This window comes from Urocitellus parryii, chromosome 1 (genome assembly GCF_045843805.1).
Source record: "Urocitellus parryii isolate mUroPar1 chromosome 1, mUroPar1.hap1, whole genome shotgun sequence".
Taxonomy (NCBI): domain Eukaryota; kingdom Metazoa; phylum Chordata; class Mammalia; order Rodentia; family Sciuridae; genus Urocitellus; species Urocitellus parryii.
In genome coordinates this window covers 263,495,945-263,523,227 of record NC_135531.1, presented here as the reverse complement: position 1 = coordinate 263,523,227, position 27,283 = coordinate 263,495,945, and the positions used below count along the sequence as shown (strand labels likewise).

At 38.5% G+C, this 27,283-nt stretch overlaps 1 protein-coding gene across 1 annotated transcript in view; it reads left to right on the top strand.

The window, feature by feature from the left end:
• The first annotated feature begins 10,212 nt into the window (after window positions 1-10,212).
• Window positions 10,213-27,283, top strand: part of Pecr (peroxisomal trans-2-enoyl-CoA reductase) — a 29,960-nt gene continuing 12,889 nt past the window's right edge. Inside the window, exons 1-3 of the mRNA XM_026402356.2 lie at window positions 10,213-10,389; window positions 15,585-15,718; window positions 16,557-16,722. Of these exons, the coding sequence (XP_026258141.2) occupies window positions 10,266-10,389; window positions 15,585-15,718; window positions 16,557-16,722 (424 nt within the window). The 5' untranslated portion in view covers window positions 10,213-10,265. The remainder of the gene's footprint in view (window positions 10,390-15,584; window positions 15,719-16,556; window positions 16,723-27,283) is intronic.

The following is a 27,283-nucleotide window of genomic DNA, read 5'->3' as shown; positions in this document are numbered from 1 at the left end:
CAGTGTATAAACAAATATAACCATCTTGTCGAATTATGGTGGGGGGCAGTTCTATCTAAAGGAAAGGAGAAAGATGACATTTGAAGATGCTATTCAAACATTTGGATTGGGCATAGTGGTGCATGCCTGTAGTCTCAGCTACTTGGGAGGCTGAGGCAGGAAGATCACAAGTTGGAAACCATCTTGGGCAACTCAAAGAGACCTTGTATCAAAATGAAAAATTTCAAAAGGGCTTTGGTGATAGAATGGTTCCCTTGTGTGTGTGAGACCCTGGTTTCAATCCCCAGAAACACCAAAAGAAAATTTGATAAAAATGATGAAATATGAAGTGATAAACTCCTGGTAATTCTCTATAGGGCACCATTCTTTGCTTCAGACACAGCTCTTTTTAAACAAGTAAGCTTGGCCAGTGTCAGTTCTCCAAACAGACACTAACCCCCATTCACCTGGAAACATGGTTCCCAATCTCCCTTCAATCAGAACATGATCTTTTGAGAATACAAAAATTTCCCACACATGAGGAAAGGCTGAGCTATTTTGTAAACATGGTAAAATGCAGCCATTTGAACCAGTTTAAACCTGATCAGTGGATCAACAAATTCTCTCAGTCTTATAGAGGCTGCTACAACAGCATGGGCTATTTATAACCTCTAGACTAGGAAACTTAGAAACACAGAAATTTACTTCTCACAGTTCTGGAAGCTAGTAAGTCCCAGATATGGGTAGCAGCAGGTTCGGTGTCTATGAGGGCTCATTTTCTGGTTCACAAATGTTTTCTTCTCACAGTGTCCTTCCATGGTGGAAGAGGCTGTGTAATGGTCCTTGGGCCTCTTTTATAAGTAACCATCCATTAATATCCTCCCAAAGATTTGATCCCATTTTCTAATGCCATCACGGTGGGGGTTAGGATTTTAGCATATGGATTTTGGGAGGAAACAAACATTCAGATCATAGTACTCCATGAAGATGCCTTTGGAAATCCATCTATCAATCAAGTCATCATTTCTAAAAGACCAACAGGTGACTTTCAGTTAAAAGGAGCTGGCATTGACGGAGCTAGCTTTCAAAAGCATGTTCACTTAGGTCATTATTGATTGCACAGGTTTAAAACTAGTACTGGTGTCTACTTGGTATGGCACCATAGCTAAAGAACAAACTGTCTTTTCTCAAATTTGTGGGTATACTTTTTATCCAGTTTGTTGTGAGGCTTAATGAGATCAGACATGTTTCAGTAAAATGTATATGGTTAACTGTTGCTGTGGAACGAATTACTCCAAACTTAGAGGCTTAAAACAGTACACATTACCTCTCTCTCTCTCTCTCTCTCTCTCTCTCTCTCACACACACACACACACACACACACAAAATTAGGAGTGTCAGAAAACTGGGCCTTAGTTGGGTGGTAAGTGGTCTTCTCTGCTTGCTTACTGACAAAAATATTTGGAAGTCCAAAGGATTTTTTGTGTTGAAGGGTTTCTGAACCTTACAGTTTTCTGTAATTCTCTGTGACAGGAGCTGTCCTAAGTGCTTTACGGTAATCATGTTATTTAATCTTCACATAGATCAATGAAGTAGGTACTATGTATCAGTGTACCCATGTAGAGGACTCTGCCCAAGGTTACATGGAAGTAAGTGGTAGGGTTGGGACTCACACCCAGGTTTGCTGATTTCAAAGCTCATGTTCTTTTCACTATGCCATACCACCTGCCAACATTTACCTGAACTTTTAAACTTAAATTTATAGAATTTACTTTGATTAAACCATTTCCTATGTTAAGGATATATTCCTGTATCCCCAATACTAAGCTGTTTCTGAGTCCTGCCAATCATTCCTAGAAAATCTCTTTGTTAATCTGTTCATTTGGATTTCTGTCCCCACCATATACTAAAATGAGGCTCACCACGGCTTCTTCCAAGCTGTTTTTTCCTTCTTCCACTTCAGAATTCTTCCTTTACTGTTTTAAATAGTGATTAACAAAACACCAGTAGCCATCACTGCTGTCCAGTAGCAACCATCAGTATCTTGCCACTTCTAACTAAAATGTATCTAAAAGCGCTCCCTAGTGTTTCAGACTCTCCATATTCATGCCCATTTGAATTCAGTAGCAATTCCCCTTCCCTTCAACATGACAGCTAAACATGTCTCCTTATGTTCGTTTTTTCACTTCTCTCTTCTTCTCCACCTCTTTCAAGGCTTGCTCAACACAGACTTACTCAGTCCCTTTCCATTACTACCCAGCCCATGTCTCTCCCTCCAGTTCCAGCCTTGTTGAAGGAGTGTGGTGGGAATTCAATGAGAGGTCAAGTCAGATTCCTAGAATGTGACTGATTCTTCTTAACTGTCAATTTTCATTCCTTCTTTCGTCTCTTTCTGCTCTGTATTTCAGTAGCACTTCTCACCTGTGTCATACTTTTAATCCTTCATTATGCAGCATTCTTTATCATTTTATTGATTATAGATGCTATTCAAACATTTGGATTGGGCAACATGAACCTTCATTTATCATCCAACGAAGATTATAAACTTCTAGAGATCAGACACTGTCGCACAATTCTTTTTTCACCATCAGTGAGAAGACCACAGGACTGGACACGTAGCCAAAAGTCAGCAGTATGTACTTGTTAATAGGGCAGAGAAGGGAAAGTGCCTCCTTGGAAATAGCACATAAACAACTGTTAAGGATAACAGGAGAGAACCAAGATGGCGGGTAAGAGGAAGGCAGCAGTCTGTGTCACTCTGTGACCTGGGACTCAAGTAGTGAGAATACTGCTTCTCTGCGAGTGATGCTCCTGCTCCCTCGCAGGAATCATGGTTACCGTGCCAGTCCAGGGCTCCAGGCTTCAGTGTCAGAGCAGGTCTCCCAACCACTCAACCATGCAGGACAACCGGGTACCAGGGCAGGACCATCAGCAACAGCACCCATGCAGAACTTTTGGCCACCCACCCGAGCAGAAAGCATGAACACTGCTCCCACAAAGGACACCTGGCAGCTTCCCAGGCGCAGGAAGTCTGGCCGCTTCTCCTGTGTGGAGCCCCATCTGCCCATGTGGGGATCCCCCAGTCGCAGACATCATAGGACTCTGCAGCAGCAGAGACAGTACCCTACGTGCCTTAGCCTGCCTGTGTCCAAGAACCTCACACAGGCTCTGAAGTCAGAGGACAGCCACATGCTCTGCACCACAGTGCTCCTCTCTGAAATCATCCTGGCTCCTCCCACCTAACCCAACATCCCATCACTGAAAGCAGGCACCTCAATCTTGGGCCACCTTCATCACCATTTTCAGTGGGGGCAACTTCCAGTTTGGAAATCCGGCTGGGGTACCCAGTTTCTAACTCTCCCCTCTCCCCAGCAGCCACTACCCCAACACAGTGATACCCTGGTTACCTTTACCATCCTAAGGGTGGACATGCCAGCTAACAACAGATGAACCCACCTATTGGATGAGAAGGGAGCAGGAAAGATACTGATCTTCAACTGAAACAATCCCTGTTTCTTCCTTCAAGATTTTTTTCCCCTCTTCCTCTCTAGTCTCCTATTCTCACATCCCCAACACAAGTGAAACCAAGTACTTTGCATGAATTATGATTTTGAGGACTGGGACATCTGAATAGTATATTACAGTTGTGTTGTATATATTTTTTCTTTATCCTTTTTTCTTTTTTTTCCCATCAATTTCTACTATTTTAACATTTTTTAATATATATGTATGTTTGTTTAATGTACTCTATTGTCTTCCTACTTACTTGTCTCCTCCAAATTACTTCCTCTCCCTTCTCCTGTTACTAATCTTCCTCTTTAGACTTCTCTTTCACACTTCCTAAGGTATAATAACTCTATATCCTCTCCACCTACCTCCTTGGCATATCATCCTACTCCTCACCCCTGGTTCTTTGTCCACCATCAGAAACTATAAACCCTTTTACAAACCTACTGAGTTATATTGTAGATAACAATTGAATTCACCATTTCTGTACATTGTGACCAATCTGTAAACATCTTAATAGCAAACATTTGTTTTTAAGGTGCATATTGTTTATACTGAGATCTGTTAACATTGTCCTTCACCTCAAAGGAGAGGTATTGGATCCCTACAGGGGCACTATAAGCTTATAGGGTAAAAATGGTAACGTCTGGGATCCACAGTGCTAGAAGGGAAGACCCATAAGCAACATGAAAAGACAAGGGAAGAAAGTGCCCCAAACAAATCAAGATACCACATTATTAGGCCAGAGGAAGCAGCAGAAATGACAGAGAAGGAGTTCAGGATGTGCATAAGTAAAATGTTCTGCAAATTAAAGGATGATAATATAAGACAGCAAATACAGGCAGCAAAAGACCATTTTGACTAAGAGCTACATAAGCAAATACTGGAAGCAAAAGATTACTTCAATAGGGAAATAGAGGTTCTAAAAAAAATCAAACAGAAATCCTTGAAATGAAAGAAACACTAAACCAAATTAAAACTCAATATAAGCATCACCAACAGATTAGACCACTTGGAAGACAGGACCTCAGGACCTCAGACAATGAATACAAAATATATACTCTTGAAAAGAATGAAGACCACACAGTGAAAGTGGTAAGAAACCATGATCAGACCATTCAAGAAATATGGGATAGTACTAAAAGACCAAATTTAATAAGAGTTATTGGGATAGAGGAAGGCATAGAGTTCCAAACCAAAGGAATGAGCAATCTATTCAATGAAATAATATCAAAGAATTTTCCAATCAGGAAGAATGAATTGGAAAATCAACTTCAAGAGGCTTACAGGACTTCAAATGTACAAAATTAAACAGATCCACACCAAAATGCCTAATATACAGAATAAGGAGAGAATACTAAAAGTCATGAGAGAAAGAAATCAGATTACATACAGGAAGAAACCAATTAGATTATGTGCAGATTTTTCAACCCAGACCCTAAAAGCTAGAGGATTATGGAACAACATATATCAAGCTCTGAAAGAAAATGGATCCCAACCAAGAATCTTATATCCAGCAAAATTAAGCATTAGATTTGATGATGAAATAAAAACTTCCCATGATAAATAAAAATTAAAAGAATTTACAACTTGCACTACAGAACATCCTTGGCAAAATATTCCATGAAGAGGAATTGAAAAACAACAATGAAAATCAGTTTTGATTCTCATGGATAGGCCAGGAAACCTGTGAGACTTGGTTGTCCAGTACAAAGAATATTACATGGCTACTGGCTCAAGATCCATTAGAGACTCACCGGAAAGTTCAATATGGTCCAGTATATGATACTAGTCTTTGCTAATAATGAGATGGCCAGCAATGTACCAAAAGGAAGTTTTGGTACATTTGAAAGAAACTGATATTTACATTCAGTAAAAATCTCAAAATTCCCAACACCACAAAATGAGTAAGCCTGCCCAGCTATACCATCTTTATAGAACTGAGTCATCAAGAGGAAGTCTGGTCATTAGTCTCTGCTGTCCAGGTCCTATCCAATCAGTCACTCAGTCATTAATCTCCATGGCCAATCCACAGAGGGGTTCACTGCACCTTCATAACCTTCCACTACCAGGAATGGTTTCCCTGGAGTGTCTGCTCACATCCTTCTGCTCCTAGCTACTCAATGCAGTAGAACATCCAAATACTCAGCAGAACTTGTGGATTTGGTGGGTGGAGAAGCCAGGAAGTTCTGAAGCCTTTGCTTTTGTATTCACTGCAAGGTAGCAGTAATGTATGTGGTGGAAGTATGGCTGAAATAAGCTAGTAAAAGGTAGTGACGCCAAGCCTTGCAGACACAATAGCAAGTGGTAGGGCTTATGGAAAATACAAGATCTCAAGTCTCATCTAAAGCAGGAAGTTACTGTTCCCCTTTTATCCACCACATCTACTGTTCAGCCCACTCCTTTCATAGAGAAAGGCAGGCCCGTTTGGTATGGGTTGTCTGAAATTTCATGTAAAATTTTGATTTTAATTGTTGCAATTAGACCAAATTTAAGCAAGTTACTATGTGTACAAATAACCAAAACAAAACATAAATGGGCTGCCAATTAGTAACCTTTGTCCAACTGTTTCCAAATCAGGGTGTACCTGCTCCAGTGGGTTAAGAACATTAGGAGTTGACTTTCTGCATCTTTCCCATGTTGAATCTGAACAACCAGAGCTGCAAGGGTGGAGTTTTGTTATTTTGAAGTTAATTTGTCACTACATGAATTATGCCTTTAGTTCTGCTGTTCTTTCAACTCTTCACTGACTTGTGTGTCTGTCACTCAAAAGGACCACATATCACCCATATGGGATGGGCAGATTATGCTAATTACATCTTAATTTACCACCATTAGGTTTGCTACCAACTAGGAAATAAAGCTACCATTTTACCACTGAAAATTACCATTATCTCCTCTCAGAAAGACAGTCTCTTTGATGTAAAGGTGGAAAGGAATCTGGTTTGGACTTGTGTCAAGTGATTGGAACTGCAGCAGAGCAGCACCTTCAAACTCCCAGCCCCCCGCCAGTTGCTGCAAATCCTCTGGGCAGCATTTCTCTCATCACTGCACAGCCTATGTGGTGCTGAAAGGCTCTCACACTGAAGCAGGGTCACGGCTCCTGAGTGTCCATAGAAGAAACAGTTCCCAGCAGCAAAGGTATTTGGTTAAAAGGACCATAAACATCTCCTTATTGTGAGAGCTGTAAGACCTGATCTTCAGTCTCTGATCTATTTTGCTTGGTTATTGTCCTACCTCTTATGGCACACATACTCCTTCCACCTCTCACTCCCACTCTCAGAATCCCTACATGCTGGACATAAGCTGTACAAAGACAGGAAAATGTCTGGTCGACTGTACTGTATCCCTCTGCCTAGAACAGTACTTGGTACATGGTAGGTGCTCAATAAATATTGGCTGAACATTGTGAACTGGTTGAGTCGTATTCATGTGAGCTGGCTCAGGAGTAGATTAGCTTCAAGGCAGCGACAGAACTAGGTGCCTCACTGGCATTCCTTCAGCACTGAGATTCTGTGAGTCTACATGTTGAGAATCCCACAGGCTCCTGTCTGTCTGAGATAGCAGCTGCTTTGCAGAGGGAAGAAAATAAAGTTACCAGGCAGATGGGGTGGAGGAGGGGTGAGGAGATGGGTGAGCAGTAAGAGTGTAGTGGCACCCCCTTTCTCCACAGAAAAGTCTTAACTGGGCTTCTCCAGAAATCTTCACCATGGCTGATTTTAGGACTATCAGCAAAAGAGTCTCTGCAAAAGAGTTCAATGTAGATAAACTTCCTATTTTCGTGTTGCCCTATCTTGCTTGACCACTGGCCAAGAAGAAATCAGCACTCCAGGTGCTGGACACCCCCTTACTAGTTTTTCACAAATGTATCCAGTATAGTAGTTTGTAGAAATGTGCAAACAAGGCCTCTGGCCTTGAGCTGGGGCTTCACAGAGATGTCTACATTTCTAAGATAAGAGAAGTTACCAATTGGGCTCCATGGTAACATCTGGCAGGGGGAGGAAAGAAAGGGGAGAAGAAGCTCTCCCCTTCTCAGGTGTTGTCCTTGAAGGGTTAACTTGCCCAATACAGTGAAAAAGCTGCTTTTATGTGAACTTCTGCAGACTGTGAACTTCTGAGCCCCTCCCCTTACATGCTGGGTATAAAACTCTGAAACTACCTGAATTTGGAGTTCAGGGGATTAATTGATTGATTACAGAAAAAGCTGTGCCCTCTGAACTTGGCTGCAACCAAATGAAACTGTTTCCTGCCATCGTTGGTGTCTTGCCTCATCTGTCCCTACAAAAAGAGCCTTACAGAAGATGAAGGGAGTCATTGCTAAGGGGTGATGGTAGCAGGGGATGTGGAAGGAGCATAGTTACAGCATGCCTTTTCCCCCAGGACAAAGGGGGCAGTGATGTGGAACAGCGCAGGGAAGAGCAGTGTTTGATTCAGCCATAGGAGTGGTCACTGAAGGATATGCGGCATGGTGGTCCTCAGAAGAGAAGGCTCAACTGGGGGCCAGAATTAAAATCTGAAAGCAGAGCTTCCAAGTAGAACTGTTGTGCCAACAGGCTTTTGGGGTGGGTAGCAGATTTTTAGACCCTGAGACCAGAGGCACAGGCAAAGAGACCATACCTCCTTATTTTAAACAACAGATCCCTTGAAGAGACTCCACATCTCAATCACAAGTCTTACCTAGATTATGAAAAAGAGCTTTCTTACTGCTCATCCTGCAACTTCCCTGTAGCTAGGAAAAACATCTGTCATCCTCGTAGGCATCACTGGCTCCTAGTCATCTTTTCACTGGAAGATGGCAGTTTCCCTCTCACAGTTCACTCAGTGACCACACAGAGGCTGTAATAAACCAGGCCCACACAGTCCTGCATTGTACATGCAATGATCCACCCTGACACATCTCTGAGAATCCACAGGTCAGGCCAAAAACCACAATACCTTATACCTTCAATGACATTATCTGTGAGATAAACCAAAACACTAACAAAATAAAAATAATTTTTGAAAGGCAATTTAAAGTGCTCCTACCCAAAAGAAAGCAAGACTGAATTTTCTCAGAATTCTGAATTTTTTCATAACCCTGAGAATTGAGACAATATTTCTTTTTCTGCTTACAAAACATTTTCTGGGGCCTGGAGGTGTAATTCAGTGGTACTTGCGTAGCATTTACAAGGCCCTGGGTTCAATCTCAGCACGACAAACCAACCAAAGAACAAAACTTGATCAGTGAGATTAAAGCACCAGGAATTCTGCTTTTCTACAATACTTTGGACTTTCCTATTTTACTTTAAAAAAAAGAATGTGGCAATGGTGTAATTTTTAATTTTTTGTCCTATCTACATAACTGACTTATGTAAAAGGGTATGTGATTCCTCACTCAGTTCTCTAGTCAATATGAACCAGAAGAGCTTTCTTCTTTTCTTCAATGAGTATAGACTGGAATCCCTCAGCAACAATGACAGAGGGGAAGTGTTTCTAAAGGAGGTCACAGAAGGGCAAGGGGAGGGTAGAACAGGGAGGAAGTGTGATTGTCCAACAAGAACTGCAGTCTTGCTGGTGGGAGGAACCCAGGGGAGGAAGTGATGTCTGGTTCCATTCTTAATCAGACCCATTTTCAATTCGCTTGGTGAATTTTAAGTAGTGGGCTCAACAACAACAAAATGATGGCATCTGCTGGCTTTTACATGATTTTTATACCTGGCAGGAAAAATACTGCATTATAACAACAGACTTAGAAAAAGCATTTTGTCTAGTCTAAGATCACTGCACCTGACACATTCAACAGACCTGCCAAGTTCTTAAGGTGAAAATAAGGAGAAGCATCTGAATAATAAAATCCTGTTACTGAACATCAACACACAGTGAGAAATTCCCCCCATCTTCAGCAGTCTTTCTGTAGGGAATGAACTAGAAGACAGGAACTCAAGCATAAACCTACAGATGAGTCTTGCAGGAAGCATGCATCCTCCAAAGAAAGATTCCCCTTTTGACTTGTTACATAGCCCGACTGATATGATCGGACCTCAGATCTGGTTAGAGGTGACTTTTTGTTTTTTATTCCTGGGTGGGGCGTGGGAGATGAGGTGGAAGTGGGCCTGAGTTTATTTTTTAAATCATTTATTATCTTGGTTTTGTGGATGACTGCAACCTTACCTTCTCTGCCACCCCCCTCCCCACCTTTCTTCCCTGGGCTCCATCCCTGAGGCTGAAGGAATCTGGAAGCTGCACTTCCTTCCCCTACCTACCCTTCTCCTTTCCCAGCCAGTGGCACACATTAGCTGAAGCCCAGCCTGATGTCTGACGCTGGTGGGCGCATCCAAGGCCGCGAGCAGCAGCCTTTCTTTTTTCCAGATGCACTGGAGATTTAATTTTAATTAACCAGGAGAGCTATGGCCCCGAGGATTAAATTCTCAAAATACAGCACACACTCGCTTTGTGTATGTGTGTGTGTGTGTGTGTGTGTATTTCCCTTCCCCTCCAATGCCATCGAGATTTAAAAAAAAAAAAAAAAAAGGAAAGAAAAAAGAAAGAAAGAAAAAGGAATCTCACTCACAAGTGCCTGTGGACCCAAGCTGGTGGAGGATGCTAACTGCTGGAGGCGGTCGCAGGAGAGCGTGCAGCTGGAGAGAAAGCCAGGCTGCCGCCTTGGGGGCGGGGCCAGGGCGGGGCGGGGCGGGGCGGGATTTGATGATCACGTGGGTCCGGGCCCTTAGCCCCGCCCACCTCTGGGTAACTAAGCTGACGCAGCACGGCGGGCGCTACACTTCTGACGCTCCGGGACTATGGGCTCCTGGACAAAGGGCCAGAGCTGCCTGGCTCCTGGCTTGCTGCGGAACCAAACGGCCATCGTCACCGGCGGGGCCACCGGCATCGGAAAGGCCATCGCGAAGGAGCTTCTGCACCTGGGTACGCGTGCAGGTCTCTTGACCTGGGCACCTGGAGCCTTGGGTCTGCAAAGGCCTGGCTGCGGTAACGTGTTTGGACGCCAGAGGCTGCTTGCGGGGCCGGGGTAGGGTAGCATTGTAAAGCAAAGGGGTCTTAGAGGTGGGCCAAATTACAACTGCGAGGAGGGAGAAGAGTTCTTTCTTGGAAATCGTGGAGAAGCCTTGGACCTGGAGTCACTAGATGTAAACTACAGGGGCTTGGAGCCAAACGTACTGTGCCTGAGGTAGGCACATGCCATGGAATTGGGTATTTGTTTTTAAATCAACCTCTTCTAAATGCTGCCCAATTCCAGTGATTATGAAGCACAGCGAGGGCTCATTTAGTTAGAAAAGGTCGTCAACACATTGAGAGGCTCCTTTCGTATTATTTTCTCACATCTCTTGTCATAATCTCCCTCCCCTAAAATAGTAAATATCTATCTTAACTTGGATGAAAAAAGGACCTTGTAAATATACACAAGGAAAGAACCACCCAGAGAAAAACAGATAAACTTACCTATCTGAAGATGTCAACCTTCAATGAGTTAAAAAGTTTAAAGGATTATAAAGAAAAAATTTACAACATAAGACAAATAGTCTTATTATATAAAGAGCCCTTACAAATACACAAAAAGCCAATATAGTGATAGAAAAATAGGCTAAAGATATGACTAAGCATTACAAAAGAGAAAATACAAAGAGGTAATAAGTATCTGAGAAAATAATCAACTTTATGTGTAATAAAATACAAAATAAAACAATAAGATACTATTGTTTTTCTAACAGTTTAAAAACCTTGTACAAAATTGAAGTGTTGATGAGGGAGTGAGAAAAGCAGGAAAAATATATTTAGAAAAAAAGTTCCAAAAGTTTTACAGTGTTCATGCTCTAGATTTAGTAATTCATTTCTCAGGAATTTACTCCAAGGAAACAATGAGGCAAGTAAAGATTTGAATTCATAGGTATTATATTATTCATGTAGTGAAAAAATTAGAAACAACCTAAATATCTAGTATGAGGGAAATAGTTAAATCAATCACAATGAAATATTATATTGACACAAATAAATCTTTCTATTGAAGACATCATGTGGAGAAATGCATACCATATAATTGGACAAAACAGGATTATAAAGAAAATAGTATTTCAGTTTGATTGCTAATGAAAAATAAATAAAAAGACTGGATGGAAGTTTATAACATTGTTAGCATTTTTTTATGACTGGTTAAAATTGTCTTTTTTTTTTTAAATACACGACAACAGTGGAATACATTACAATCCTTATTACACATATAGAGCACAATTTTTCATATCTCTGTATATAAAATATATTTTTTTTTTCCCTTGCTGTTGGGGATCGAACTCACAGGGCTTCTTGCATACTGGGCAAGTGGTCTATTCCTAATCCTTCATTTTTTTTTTTTTTAATGAACATGTAAATTATCTTGGTAACTATTGTGTTTCCAAGATCAGGCATGGTATGAACTAAGAAACAAAACAACAACAACAAACAAAACTATTATATTTTAAAGAAATGGAAATATATACATTTTTAAGAGGAAAAATAACATTTCCTGTTCTGGCTTTGGTTTTGCAGATTACCATTCCTACCTTCTCCACTCCTAACACTAAACTCTGTCCCCTTTCATGAAATAATTATAAGAAAATCTGAATTGGTGATCATTTTATGGAAGGGGTAGGCATTTGGCTTCTCTCAGCAGATTTGTAGGATCCTAGTTTACCTGACAGAACTATTAGTATATTTTCAAGCATTTGAGTTTTTTGTTTTTGGTAGATTTGTATTGGCCAAACATTATATCCTTGTGGGGAAGGTGGCAGAGTATTATTATGGCACAAACTGAAACATTAACACAGTGATATTGTAATCTTGGGATGATGATAAAAGTGATGGAGCACTCCCAAGAAAAATATTTCATATACTAAAAAAAAAAAACAAACATTTTTGTTGTTGTATTGAAAATGGATTTCCTTTAATGGAAGAATATAATTTTTTGTTATGACTTTCTCATCTTTATTTTTTAATGACAATGGTTATTTAGTGAAAGTTGTTATGTAAACCCAAATTAGGCAAATAGAATAAAATATTATCTATTCTTTTCCAGTGAAAAGGCCACTGTTTTGGGGGCTGAATTACAGCTTGAGTAAAATGGCTATTATTGGGTTGTCTTTCACATCCACATGATTTGGCTTTTCCTTTTGCTGAGAGAACACCGGAAAGCCCCAGCTAACAAGAGAAAGCGGTAGGAGACAGAATTGGATACCTTTTCTCTGATTGACAGATGCTGTTAGAGGAAGTCTTGATTCTGTCAAGGAATACTCAAGACTACTCAAGTTGAATTCAAGCCAGTCTTTTTGAAAAGTATTTTTATCGGTACATTATCATTATACATAACAATGGGATTCATTATGATACATTCTTATATGTGTAACACATAATTTAGTTTGTTTCATTCCTCCTCATTCCCCTTTTACTTTCCCTCCTCCATCCCTTCCTCTAGTCTACTGGTCTCTCTTCTGTTTTTATTATTATTATTATTATTATTTATATATGACAGCAGAATGCATTACAATTCTTATTACACATATAGAGCACAATTTTTCATATCTCTGGTTGTATACCCAGTATATTCACACCAGTTAGTGTCTTTATACATGTACTTTGGATAATAATGATCATCACATTCCATCATCATTAATAACCCCATGCCCCCTCCCTTCCCCTCCCACCCCTCTGCCCTATCTAGAGTTCCTCTATTCCTCCCCTGCTCCGGCTCCCTATCCCACTATGAATCAGCCTCCTTATATCAAAGAAAACATTTGACATTTGGTTTTGGGGGATTGGCTAACTTCACTTAGCATTATCTTCTCTAACTCCATCTCCCTTCTGTTTTCATGAGGTCCCTTATTTTCCTTTTTTCTCTCTAGCTTACATATATCAGACAAAACACATTTTTACTTTGTCTTCAAGTTAATTATTCTCTTTCTGTTACTCTAGCAGAACATGAATTAGATACGGTAGTTAAAAGGAAAGTAAAAGGCAAGTGGCAATTGTGACAAGACAGCACTTTTTCTTACTGTAGTGACTGATAGTCATCAGGGATTCAGAAGGTGCTTAATAAATGTGGTATTCTGAGTTGAAGATTGAAAGGAATTTGTCACCCCCAAATGTTTCCTGTGCCCCTTTGTACCATTTGAAAGAAAGGACTTGATAAGTCACCCTCCATGATGTGAATTGAATTTTTTATCTACTGCTTTGTGGGCTGAAGAGCTAGCAGGAAAGTTTGTATATTATGTAGTTTCTCAGACCTAATATACCATCATCAAACTTGGCTCATGTTATTGAAGGACTGGTGGCATTTAACTAAGATAAGGCAACTGGAATTAGTATATGTTAGAATTGAGCAAAACAAGGGACTATTGTCCTCAAGAAGGTGGGAAGCATTTTATTTGTTTTAATTAGTTACACATGACAGTACAATGACCTTGACATATGGTACCAAAAAGAAAAAAAAGAAAAAAAAAGTATGTATATTTTAAAACCCACAATGCATTATTATTACTTGTGCTTTAAATTATCGCTGCTTTTTAAAGAGATTTGAATAGGAAGAAGAAAATCTTCCTATTCACTCACTCACATAATTACCATCATGGATTCTCTCTTTTGTGTAGATTAAACTTTCCATCTGGAATAATTTTTCTTCTGTTTGAAGCACTTTCTTTTTTCTTTTTTTTTTTTTTTTTAAGAGCACATCTGTTCTGATGAATTCTTCTAGTTCCCATATGTGTGAAGAGGTCTTTTTTCTTTTTTTTCCCCATGCCCCCTGTAGTGCTGGGAATCTAGCCCAGGACCTTGTGCATGCCAGGCAATCATTCTACCATTGAGCCACATCCCTAGACTGAGAAGTTTTTATTTTGTCATCATTTTTGAAAGATATTTTCACTGGGTCAGGATTTCTAAGTTCACAGTCTTATTCATTTTTATCTTTTTCATAAAACAGGTAATGTTATGCCACTGTCTTCTGGATTTCACTGTTTGTGAAAAAGTCCTTATCTTTTTATGTTCTGTATGTATGGCATTGTTTTTCTTTGGCTGGTTTTAAGATTTTTTCTTTATCAGGAGCTTATTTAATTGTACCATCAGTGTCATTCTGGGGTATTTTATAAATTGGCTCTTCTTTTCATTATGGGTTGTTACTTTCCTGTTCCTTTGCATGTTGAATTATGGATTGAATTTTACCTTGTTGGATGATGACAATTTTTATATTCTTATAAGTATTCTTAAGCTTTTTTTCTAGGATGAAAGTTAAGTTAAAATAGTTTGATACTTTGAAGGAGACTCACTTTTTAAAGTTAAGTGTTGGTCTCAATAGTTAGTTTATGTCTAACTTAACCTCGCTGTTGAGGCCATTATACACTTCACCCTGTGAAACATCTAAGCACCATCTAGGTAAAACATTTTTCCTAGTCAGCACAATAACTATTCCCAGTGTTGTTTCCCAGGACAGGGTTTGTTCCTTCTGCTCATTTTGGGAAGTTCTTTCTCTAGTCTGTTCGTGTATTTCCGTCAGTACTTTTGCTGAGGATTCAAGAAGGACTCTGCTGTAATCCCATTCTGTAATCAATGGAGCTAGTTCCAATAAAGTGAAGCAGGTTTAAATAAAAAAAAAAAAAAAGAAGAAGGACTCTGCAGATTTTGGTGTCTCTTGTCTCTCTACACCCTGTATAACCAGCTGCTAGGACTTCTTAGACTTCCAACTTCATCCTTCCACTCAGGGAGAACTCTGACCTGTGAATGAGTCCCTCCTGTGCTGTGGTCTGGAAGTTTTCTCCAGGTGATAAGCTGGCATAATCATAGAGCTCACATGTTTGTTTCTGCTCTCAGAGATGACAATTTGTAGTCCAGTGCTTTTTTGATGTCCAGTGCCTGAAAACCATTGTTTCATATATTTTATCCAGTTTTGTGTTTCAGGTTAAAGAGAATTTCAGTTTTCTACTCTTCCATCTTGTCCAGAGAAGACATTCTGATTAGGTTTTGTTTGTTTGTTTTTGTTGTTTAAAGGAACACAGCACACAAAATGTCTTCTGTACATTATTATTGTTGGAATTTGACAACTCATGAAAACTTCTGTATTTGTTCTCTGCCTATTTGTTCCTAAGGGTGTAATGTGGTCATTGCATCCCGGAAAATCGAAAGACTAAAATCTGCTGCAGAGGAACTGAAATCCACCCTACCTCCCTCCAGCCAGGCTCAGGTCACTCCCCTGCAATGCAACATCCGTAAAGAAGAGGAGGTAATGCAAATATATCTACTAATGTATAAATGCAAATAAGTCAGTGCAAATATATCTACTAATTTTCATTAGCATTTGTGATGCCTAAACCTGGCTGTGCTTCCCGCTCTACTGTGGTAGCTATCTCAGAAAGGGCTAACAGAGCCTGTAAGAAGATTTTTGGGCCGATGATTTATTGAACCAGTGACTCAAGAGAAGGGGATGGAAGAAAGCAAGACAGGGTAGCTAAGCAAGGATGTGTTAAAGGGCCTCTTGTCCTTTATGGCGTTTCTTTTTTTTTTTTTTAATATTTGTTTTGGACTGGGGATTGAACCCAGGGGTCTGAGCCACATCTGCAGTTCTATTTTGTATTTTATGTAGAGATGGGGTCTCACTGTGTTTCTTAGTACCTCACTTTTGCTGAGGCTGGTTTTGCACTCACAATCCTCCTGTTTCCGCCTCCCAAACTGCTGGGATTACAGGCGTGTGCCACCACACTTTGCGTAAGACGTTTGTTAATGTTCATTTTGACCTGATTTCATCACTGTTCCTTATTCATGATTGGAAGGTCACAAATTAATATGCCTGAGACCTGATATACTTAGAATTGATACAGACTTTTAGGTGTATCTTGTCAAAATTATGATTTTAATTTTATGATATGTGAGTATTGGACACTGGCAAACTACTCATTGAGGTAGGAATTTTATGTTTGCTCATTGCTGACCAAAAGTTCATTGGTTATAGTACTCAGAGTTGGTGTTCACTGTCAGAGAGTGTAAGCTCTGCCACACTTCTAGAATAAATGAGCAGTCCAAATAGCAAGTTAGGTTACTGAAATTTTAATGTTTTTCTTTAGGTGGATAATTTGATCAAATCTACCTTAGCTGTTTATGGTAAGATCAATTTCTTGGTAAACAATGGAGGAGGCCAGTTCCTGTCTCCTTTTGAAGATATCAATTCAAAGGGATGGCATGCTGTGATTGAAACCAACTTGACAGGCACCTTTTACATGTGCAAAGCAGGTGAGTGTCATCAATATCTGCAATATCTGTTCTTATGGAGAGAGAGATCATGGAGAAGGCTGAAAGAGAAACCTGTAGGGGCTCAGAAGCCTCATACCATGAACATGTATTCCCCATTCATTTTTATCTAGGATCATATAAAACTTCATAGATTTTTTTTGTCTGTTTAGTTTCCTCTAATCTAAAAACAAATAAAAATGCTCTTTTTGTTTTTTATTTTACAACATTGATTTATAGAATGTCCCATGTTCTGGATTTCTGTTACTGTTCTTGCGCTGATTAGATTCATTTTAAAGATTTCTGGAAAGAACCCAATATGTATGACCTATCTACTTCTTATTACATTACATCTGGAGGGCTGTAGTTTGCTGTTGTTCATCCTAACTGAATTTGATCGCTTATTTAAGATCTTGACTATTAGATCTTCAACCACGGAGCCACATCCCCAGCCCTATTTTTTATTTTATTTAGTGACAGGGTCTCACTGAGTTGCTTAGCACCTTGCCATTGCTGAGGTTGGTTTTGTACTAGTGATCCTCCTGTCTCAGCCTCCTGAGCTGCTGGTATCATAGGCATATACCACCATGACCCTTTACCCAATGAGTTTTAATGCCATTTTTGATCCTTGTTAGAGTTCATTTCTAATTTGGAGGTTATAAGTTGATGATTTTTAAAATTAAGTCATTATCTATTTATTGACATCAAAATAGAATCTACCATTTTGCAGGAAATATGGGGGACAGGATTCATACTGAATGATAATATAGAGTGTGGTTGGCAAAATCCAGACTATAAAGAATTGTAATACAACCCAGCTACTTTAACCAAAAAACTACAAGTATGGAAGGGGAGGAGGTGAAGGGGACACTGGAGGAGGAGACATATCAACTAATGTGATATATGGGCTTTATTTGCAACTTGATTCCTGCAGACACACTGTTAAGAAATGATTACACATTCAGAGAAATGTACACACTGAATGGATATTTCATGATGTTTAGAAGTTATCGCTAATTAAGTACTTTTAATTAAGTATTGAGATTATATTGCCAAAAAGGTTCCTCTAATTCAAAGATAAATATTCATAGATGAAATAATAAGATATCTAGAATTGGCTTCCAAAATTAGCTGAGAAGTAGACAAATGAATGGGAGTGTAGATCAAACAAGATTAGCTATGAGCCAGGCACGGTGGTGCACACCTCTAATCCCAGTGATTCAGAAGGCTGAAGCAGAAGCATTGACGTTCCAGGCCAGCTTCAGCAACTTAGTGAACCTCTGTCTCAAAATAAAAAATAAAAAGGTCTGGGAATGTAGCTAATCTTTAAAGTACCTCTGGGCTTTACATTGTCATTCTGTCTCTTTCTCTTTATATTTGGCATTTTTATAGTATATTAAGGAAAATAATGAGTTCATCTTGATATCTCAATTCAAATCCAAGTCCTTCCTCACTTTTTCCCATTCCATGTTTGTATCTTTTCTGCACAAAAACAGGGTTTTTGTTTTATTTTATTCTTATCTTGAGAATAAGCATATAAAGATTATTTCCTATGACCTTATTTTAACAATAGAAAAGTCAGTTTTATACAAGTTTCCTGAGAGATATTCTTAAATTGTCAACTCTTGAAAGTATTTTAATTTTCTTAAAGTTTTATTGAAGTTTGCAGAAGTAATTTTTACAATGGTTATCTCCTTTGACACTCATAGTGCCTCCTTGATGTAGGTAGAATATAAAGTATCATATCTAGCATAGGTTTAGTCCAACTAACCCACTATCACCTCAAAGCAAGCCTTAGACTCTAGTCTTTCAAATCCACATGTACTCTCCATTGTATACATTATGCTGCTTTAAAACCCATCAAACACCAATACTTTCAACTCTTCTAAGAGAACTCTTGATCTGTAAAGTAGAATGGTGGTTGTCAGGGTCTGGGAATAGGGGAATGGAAAATTATTATTTAATGAGCATGGAGTTGCCATTTTGCAAGATGAAATAAGTTCTGGAAATGGTTGGTGGCTATGTATGCACAATATCATGAATGTACTTAATACTCTGAACTGTAAACTCAAAATGGTTAAGATGGTAAATTTTATATTATGAGTATTTTACAACCATAAAAGAAAATTGGAAAAAAAGAAAAAAGAACACTTAATCCATTTAGACTATGGGGTTTGTTCTCTAATTTGGATATTAAGAAACAACATTCTAGCTTTCTCCAAATCATTTTACATTACAATTACTGTGATTTCTTCTCATGTTGGTAGTTGCTTATAAATCTTCCATGTTTTAGGAAACATTCTTCTTGTACCTTTGCCTTTCTTCTTTTACATTTGTTCTTGGTATCTGTATCTTCTATTGGTTGTCTGTCTCAGATAACTTGAAGAAATACCCACATCTGAACTCTAGAAAGTGTCAGAATTTCAGAAACAAAAATGATTTTAGAGTTGTAAACTATATAATGGTATTTATCCTGAAGCAGAAAATCCATGTAGGGTAATTTAAATAAACTTATTCTCCTTTCTTATACTATTATAAAATGGTTTTATATAGTTTTTAACATTTGATTTGGCAAATGTTGCTTTGTTTCTTTGAATTTTCAAACTTTTCTTGGCTCTTCGTGACTATGCATTCTTTTAGATGAATTTTATAGTCAGGTTTCTTCCACAGAAATCATGTTGGGAGTTTGATTGAATGTTGTTAAACTTAATAATTTGAAAATAATTACAATATTTACATATTAAGTTTCCCCATCATAACTTATCTTTTCACTAATGAATCATTCTTTTCTATCTTTTGGCAAAGATTTGTGGTTTTTGTCATATAGATTTCACATTTTAAAATTAATGATTATACTTAGATTTTTTTTGATATTGCTATTTTGAATCAGCTCATTCCAATTATTTTTCAGCTGAGTGATTGTTGGTTTATTAAGTATTTTTTTCAGGCTCATCTTGTAGCTTTATCTGATGATTTGCAGCTTTATCTAATGATTTGTTGAATTATCCCTTAGGTATTCTAGGATTATAGCATATTGTCTAAAAATAACCACTGTGTTTTATTAAGTCAAAGGTATAATCACTTATGAAATGTCCCACCATTCTATGTTATTGAAAAAGTGAAAAATACTGATAATTATAAGATGTCATTAATTATAAAGATATCCTGATTTTAGCAATGTGCAAATAATGTGAAAAAAAGTGTCTAAAATTTAAGTACGTTATAGTTTGTATCTTCCTTACTAGGGTTTCACCTTCATTTTTTTTTTTTTTGGTCATTTTTAAAAGTTAGTCTGATTAAGTAATGGCAAGGCATTCTTATTTTTGCTAAAGCTTTAGGAAGAATTGGGTATCATTTTTCTCTGATATTTAAATTCTTAAAATTCCTATTTCTGTTGAAGAGAGTCTGGAGATACTTCTAGCATTGTCTTGTTTTGTGTGAATAGAATGAGTGCTTTGATATCAAATGGGGCCTCAAAAAATAAATTATTTAAGAATGAAGTTAGCAAAAGGAGTATCATCCTTGTATGTCAAAAACTATAAAACATTGCTGATAAATTAAAGAAGATTTAAGCAATGTAAGGACATTCCATATTAATGAGTTGAAAGATCCGATATTGTTTTTTTGTTGTTGTTGTTTTGTTTTTCTGTAGTGCTGGGGATTGAACCCAGGGTCTTGTGCATGTGAGATAAGAACTCTACCAAGTGAGCTATATCCCCAGCCCCAAGATTCAATATCGTTAAGATGATAGTTTTCCCCAAATGGATCTATAGATTCAGTGAATTCCTATCAATGTTTGTAGAAATTGAAAAGCTTATCCTAAAATATATATGGAAATGAAAAGGACCCATAATAGCCAAACCAATTTTGGGATTACACTTATTGATTTCAAAGCTACTTCTTGATTTTAAGGTGCTGTCATGCTGACATGCTGACATAGATGTGTAGATCAACCTCATTAGTCATTAGGAAAATCCATATTTTACCACTGTATACCCACTAGAATAGATATAATCAAAAAGTCGGACAATGGAAGTGTGGAAAAACTAAATCCCTCTGTATTTCTGATAGGAATGTAAAGTGGTGGACCCACTTTGGAAAATAGTTTGTTTTTAAAAAGTTAAACATAAGGGTTGGGGATATAGCACAGTTGTAGAGTGCTTGCCTTGCATGTACAAGGCCCTGGGTTCAATCCTCAGCACCAAAAAAGGATTTAAAAATTTAAATATAGAGATGTCATATGACCCTATAATTTTACTTACAAGTATCTATCCAAGGAAAATAACATGTCCACACAAAGATTTTTATTCATAATCACCCCAAAGTGGAAAGAATCCAAATGTTTATCAGTGATTAATGAATGGACAAATGTAGCATATCTATACAATGGAATACTACTCAGCAGTAAGAAGGAACTATTCACACATTGCAATGTGGACGAACCTCACAGACATTATTCTAAGTAGAAGAAGCCAGATCCAAAAGACCTCAATATATTGCATGATTCAATTTATATGAAATGTTCAGAAAAGGTTAATGCAAAATTTGTTGCTCTATAAAAACAAAGGATAAGTCTACCTAGGGATGAATTTGGCTTCAAATAGGTACAAAGGAACTTTTTGGGGTGATTTAAATGTTCAAAACAGAATTGTGGTGATGATTGTGTAATTTGTATATTTGCTTAAAATTATTATTTTTTTTTATTGTTGGTCGTTCAAAACATTACATAGTTCTTAATACATCATATTTCACAATTTGATTCAAGTGGGTTATGAACTCCCAATTATACCCCGTATACAGATTGCTGAATCACATCAGTTACCCTTCCATTGATTGACAAATTGCCTTTCTAGTGTCTGATGTATTCTGCTGTCTGTCCTATTCTCTACTATCCCCCCTCCCCTCCCCTCCCCTCCCCTCCCCTTTTCTCTCTCTACCCCTTCTACTGTAAATCATTTCTTCGATTTGTATTATCTTGTCTTACCCCTCCTTTCCTCTTATATGTCCTTATGTATAATCCTGAGGATCGCCTTCCATTTCCATGCGATTTCCCTTCTCACTCCCTTTCCCTCCCACCTCTCATCCCTGTTTAATGTACATCTTCTTCTCAAGCTCTTCGTCCCTACCCTGTCCTTGTTTACTCCCCTTATATCAAAGGGGTCATTTGGTATTTGTTTTTTAAAGATTGGCTAGCTTCACTTAACATAATCTGCTCTAATGCCATCCATTTCCCTCCAAATTCTATGATTTTGTCATTTTTTAATGCAGAGTAATACTCCATTGTGTATAAATGCCACATTTTTTTTATCCATTCATCTATTGAAGGGCATCTAGGCTGATTCCACAATCTTGCTATCGTGAATTGTGCTGCTATGAACATTGATGTAGCAGTGTCCCTGTAGCATGCTCTTATTAGGTCTTTAGGGAATAGACCGAGAAGGGGAATAGCTGGGTCAAATGGTGGTTCCATTCCCAGCTTTCCAAGAAATCTCCATACTGCTTTCCAAATTGGCTGCACCATTTTGCAGTCCCACCAGCAATGAACAAGAGTGCCCTTTTCCCCGCATCCTCTCCAGCACTTATTGTTGTTTGACTTCCTAATGGCTGCCAATCTTACTGGAGTGAGATGGTATCTTAGGGTAGTTTTGATTTGCATTTCTCTGACTGCTAGAGATGGTGAGCATTTTTTCATGTACTTATTGATTGATTGCATGTCCTCTTCTGAGAAGTGTCTGTTCAGGTCCTTGGCCCATTTATTGATTGGGTTATTTGTAATCTTATTGTCTAATTTTTTGAGTTCTTTGTATATTCTGGTTATTAGGGCTCTATCTGAAGTGTGTGGAGTAAAGATTTGTTCCCAGGATGTAGGCTCCCTGTTTATCTCTCTTATTGTTTCTTTTGCTGAGAAGAAACTTTTTAGTTTGAGTAAGTCCCATTTGTTGATTCTAGTTGTTAACTCTTGCGCTATGGGTGTCCTATTGAGGAATTTGGGGCCCGATCCCACAGTATGTAGATCATAACCAACTTTTTTTTCTATCAGATGCCGTGTCTCTGATTTAATATCAAGCTCCTTGATCCATTTTGAGTTAACTTTTGTGCATGGCGAGAGATAGGGATTCAGCTTCTTTTTGATGCAAATGGATTTCCAGTTTTCCCAGCACCATTTGTTGAAGATGCTATCCTTCCTCCATTGCATGCTTTTAGCCCCTTTATCAAATATAAGATAGTTGTAGTTTTGTGGATTGGTTACTGTGTCCTCTATTCTGTACCATTGGTCCACCCGCCTGTTTTGGTACCAGTACCATGCTGTTTTTGTAACTATTGCTCTGTAGTATAGTTTGAAGTCTGGTATCGCTATACCGCCTGATTCACACTTCCTGCTTAGCATTGTTTTTGCTATTCTGGGTCTTTTATTATTCCATATGAATTTCATGATTCTTTTATCTATTTCTACAAGAAATGCTGTTGGGATTTTGATTGGCATTGCATTGAACTTATAGAGAACTTTTGGTAATATCGCCATTTTGATGATGTTGGTTCTGCCTCTCCATGAGCAGGGTATATTTTTCCATCTTCTAAGGTCTTCTTCTATATCTTTCTTTACTGTTCTGTAATTTTCATTGTATAAATCTTTCACCTCTTTTGTTAGGTTGATTCCCAAGTATTTTATTTTTTGGGGGGATATTGTGAACGGAGTAGTTTTCCTCATTTCCGTTTCAGAGGATTTGTCGCTGATATACAGGAATGCCTTTGATTTATGCGTGTTGATCTTATATCCGGCCACTTTGCTGAATTCATTTATTAGCTCTAATAGCTTCTTTGTAGACCCTTTTGGGTCTGCTAGGTATAGAATCATATCATCTGCAAATAGTGATAATTTAAGTTCTTCTTTTCCTATTTTTATGCCTTTAATTTCTTTCGTCTGTCTAATTGCTCTGGCCAGTGTTTCGAGGACTATGTTGAACAGAAGTGGTGAGAGAGGGCATCCCTGTCTTGTACCAGATCTTAGAGGGAATGCCTTCAATTTTTCTCCATTCAGAATGATGCTGGCCTGTGGCTTATCATAGATTGCTTTTACAATGTTGAGGTATGATCCTGTTATCCCTAATTTTTCTAGAGTTTTGAACATAAAGGGATGCTGTACTTTGTCGAATGCTTTTTCTGCATCCATGGAGATGATCATATGGTTTTTATTTTTAAGTCTATTGATGTGGTGAATAACATTTATTGATTTCCGTATATTGAACCAGCCTTGCATCCCAGGGATAAATCCTACTTGATCATGGTGTATAATTTTTTTGATATGTATTTGAATCCGATTCACCAGAATTTTATTGAGAATTTTTGCGTCAAGGTTCATTAGAGATATTGGTCTGTAGTTTTCTTTCTTTGAAGTGTCTTTGTCTGGTTTCGGAATCAGGGTGATGTTGGCCTCGTAGAATGAATTTGGAAGTTCTCCCTCTTTTTCTATTTCCTGAAATAGCTTGAAAAGTATTGGTGTTAGTTCCTCTTTAAAGGTTTTGTAAAACTCTGCTGTATACCCATCCGGTCCTGGGCTTTTCTTAGTTTGTAGTCTTTTGATGGTTTCTTCTATTTCCTCTATTGTTATTGGTCTGTTTAGGTTGTCTATATCCTCCTGGCTCAATCTGGGCAGATCATAGGACTCAAGGAATTTATCTATGCCTTCACTATCTTCTATTTTATTGGAGTATAAGGATTCAAAGTAATTTCTGATTATCTTCTGTATTTCTGAAGTGTCTGTTGTGATATTGCCTTTTTCATCCCGTATGCTAGTAATTTGGGTTCTCTCTCTTCTTCTCTTCGTTAGCATGGCTAAGGGTCTGTCAATTTTATTTATTTTTTCAAAGAACCAGCTTTTAGTTTTGTCAATTTTTTCAATTGTTTCTTTTGTTTCAATTTCATTAATTTCAGCTCTGATTTTAATTATTTCTTGCCTTCTACTTCTTTTGCTGTTGTTTTGCTCTTCTTTTTCTAGGATTTTGAGATGAAGTATGAGATCATTTATTTGTTGGTTTTTTCTTTTTTTGAGGAATGAACTCCAAGCAATGAATTTTCCTCTTAGAACTGCTTTCAATGTGTCCCATAGATTCCGATATGTTGTGTCTGTGTTTTCATTTAACTCTAGGAAGTTTTTAATTTCCTCCTTAATGTCTTCTAAAACCCATTGATCACTCAGCAACCTATTGTTCATTCTCCAAGTGATGCTTGGTTTTTCCTTCCTTCTTTTATCATTGATTTTCAGTTTCATTCCATTATGATCAGATAAGATGCATGGTATTATCTCTACCCCTTTATATTGTCTAAGAGTTGCCCTGTGACATAATATATGGTCTATTTTTGAGAAGGTTCCATGTGCTGCTGAGAAAAAAGTGTAACTACTTGATGTTGGGTGGTATAGTCTATATATGTCAATTAAGTCTAGATTGTTAATTGTGTTATTGAGATCTATAGTTTCCTTATTTAACTTTTGTTTGGAAGATCTGTCCAGTGGTGAGAGAGGTGTGTTGAAGTCTCCCATGATTATTGTATGGTGGTCTATTAGACTCTTGAACTTGAGAAGAGTTTGCTTGATGAACACGGCTGCACCATTATTTGGGGCATATATATTTATGATTGTTATGTCTTGTTGGTGTATGGTTCCCTTGAGCAGTATGAAGTGTCCTTCTTTGTCCCTTTTGATTAACTTTGGCTTGAAATCTATTTTATTAGATATAAGTATGGACACTCCTGCTTGTTTCCGCAGTCCATATGAGTGGTATGATTTTTCCCAGCCTTTCACCTTCAGTCTATGAATATCTTTTCCTATCAGATGCGTCTCCTGTAGACAGCATATTGTTGGGTCTTGTTTTGTGATCCATTCTACTAGCCTGTGTCTCTTAATTGGTGAGTTTAAGCCATTAACATTTAGGGTTATTATTGAGATATGGTTTGTTCTTCTATCCATATTTGTTTATTGATGTTACTAACCCTGATTTGTTATCCTCTTTGACTACTTTCCCCCCTTTACTGTCCTATCTCCCATTGTTGGTTTTCAATGTTATTTTCCATTTCCTCTTCCTGTAATGTTTTGCCAAGGATTTTTTGAAGAGATGGTTTTCTAGCTGCGAATTCTTTTAACTTTTGTTTATCGTGGAAGGTTTTAATTTCATCTTCTAATCTGAAGCTTAATTTCGCCGGATACACGATTCTTGGTTGGAGCCCATTTTCTTTCAGTGTTTGAAATATGTTATTCCAGGATCTTCTAGCTTTCAGAGTCTGTGTTGAGAGATCAGCTGTTATCCTGATTGGTTTACCCCTAAATGTAATCTGCTTTCTTTCTCTTGCAGCTTTTAAAATTCTCTCCTTATTCTGTATGTTGGACATTTTCATTATAATGTGTCTAGGTGTGGATCTCTTATGATTTTGCACATTCGGCGTCCTGTAGGCTTCTAGGATTTGGGATTCTGTCTCATTCTTCAAGTCTGGGAAGTTTTCTCGTATTATTTCACTGAATAGACTTTCTATTCCTTTGGTTTGGAGCTCAGTGCCTTCCTGTATCCCAATGACTCTTAAATTTGGTCTTTTGATATTATCCCATAATTCTTGGATGTTCTGCTCATGGTTTCTTAGCAGACTTGCTGAGCTGTCTATGTTCTTTTCCAGTTGAAATACTTTGTCTTCATTGTCTGATGTTCTCTCTTCTAAGTGATCTACTCTGCTGGTAGTATTCTCAATTGAGTTTTTAAGTTGGTTTATAGTTTCCTGCATTTCTAGAATTTCTATTTGTTTGTTTTTTATTACCTCTATCTCCCTGTGAAATTGATCTTTTACTTCCTGGATTTGTTTGTCAATGTGATCTTTCATTGTCTGATTTTGCTGTCTCATGTCTTCCTTGAGACTCCAGATCATCTGAAGCATATAAATCCTGATGTCTTTATCTGACATTCCATCTGTTGCAGCTATTACCTCTTCTAAAGTTGAGTTGACCTGCATTACTTGTGGTCCTTTCTTTCCTTGTCTTTTCATACTGCTGGCGTTTCTTTCTGCTTGGTGCCACTGTTGTGTTTTTGAAATTTACCCCCTATTTATTTATGTTGCCCTTGTATAGTTGGGAAGTCTCCCTTGCTGGGAGGGTATTGGCTGTGCTCCTCCTCTAATTATGGTGGTCTGTCTACCCCGCTGATTGGTCGCAGGTCTGCCCCCGCTGCGGGCACTGGTGGTGGCTTTGCTCTGCCCCCACTCCAATTGTGGTAACGTAACTACCGCGCCCTGGGATCGTTGGTCCTGATCTGGATGTGGGTGGCGGCTCAGCTGGGCCCCCACTCCAGTTGGTGTGACGAGTCTACCGCGCTGGCAGACCTCTAGGCCGGTGGGTCGCAGTTCTGCACAGCCCCCACTCCCAATGGGGGTACCTGACTACCTCTCCAATGGGTTGCTGAGCCCCCTCCGGACCCGGGCGGCGACCCTGCTCCACCCCCACTCCAACCAGTGTGACGCGACTGCCTCGGTTTTACGTGTCCACCACGGTGGCAAGCTACCTGGCCTGTCTTGCCAGTTGGCGGCA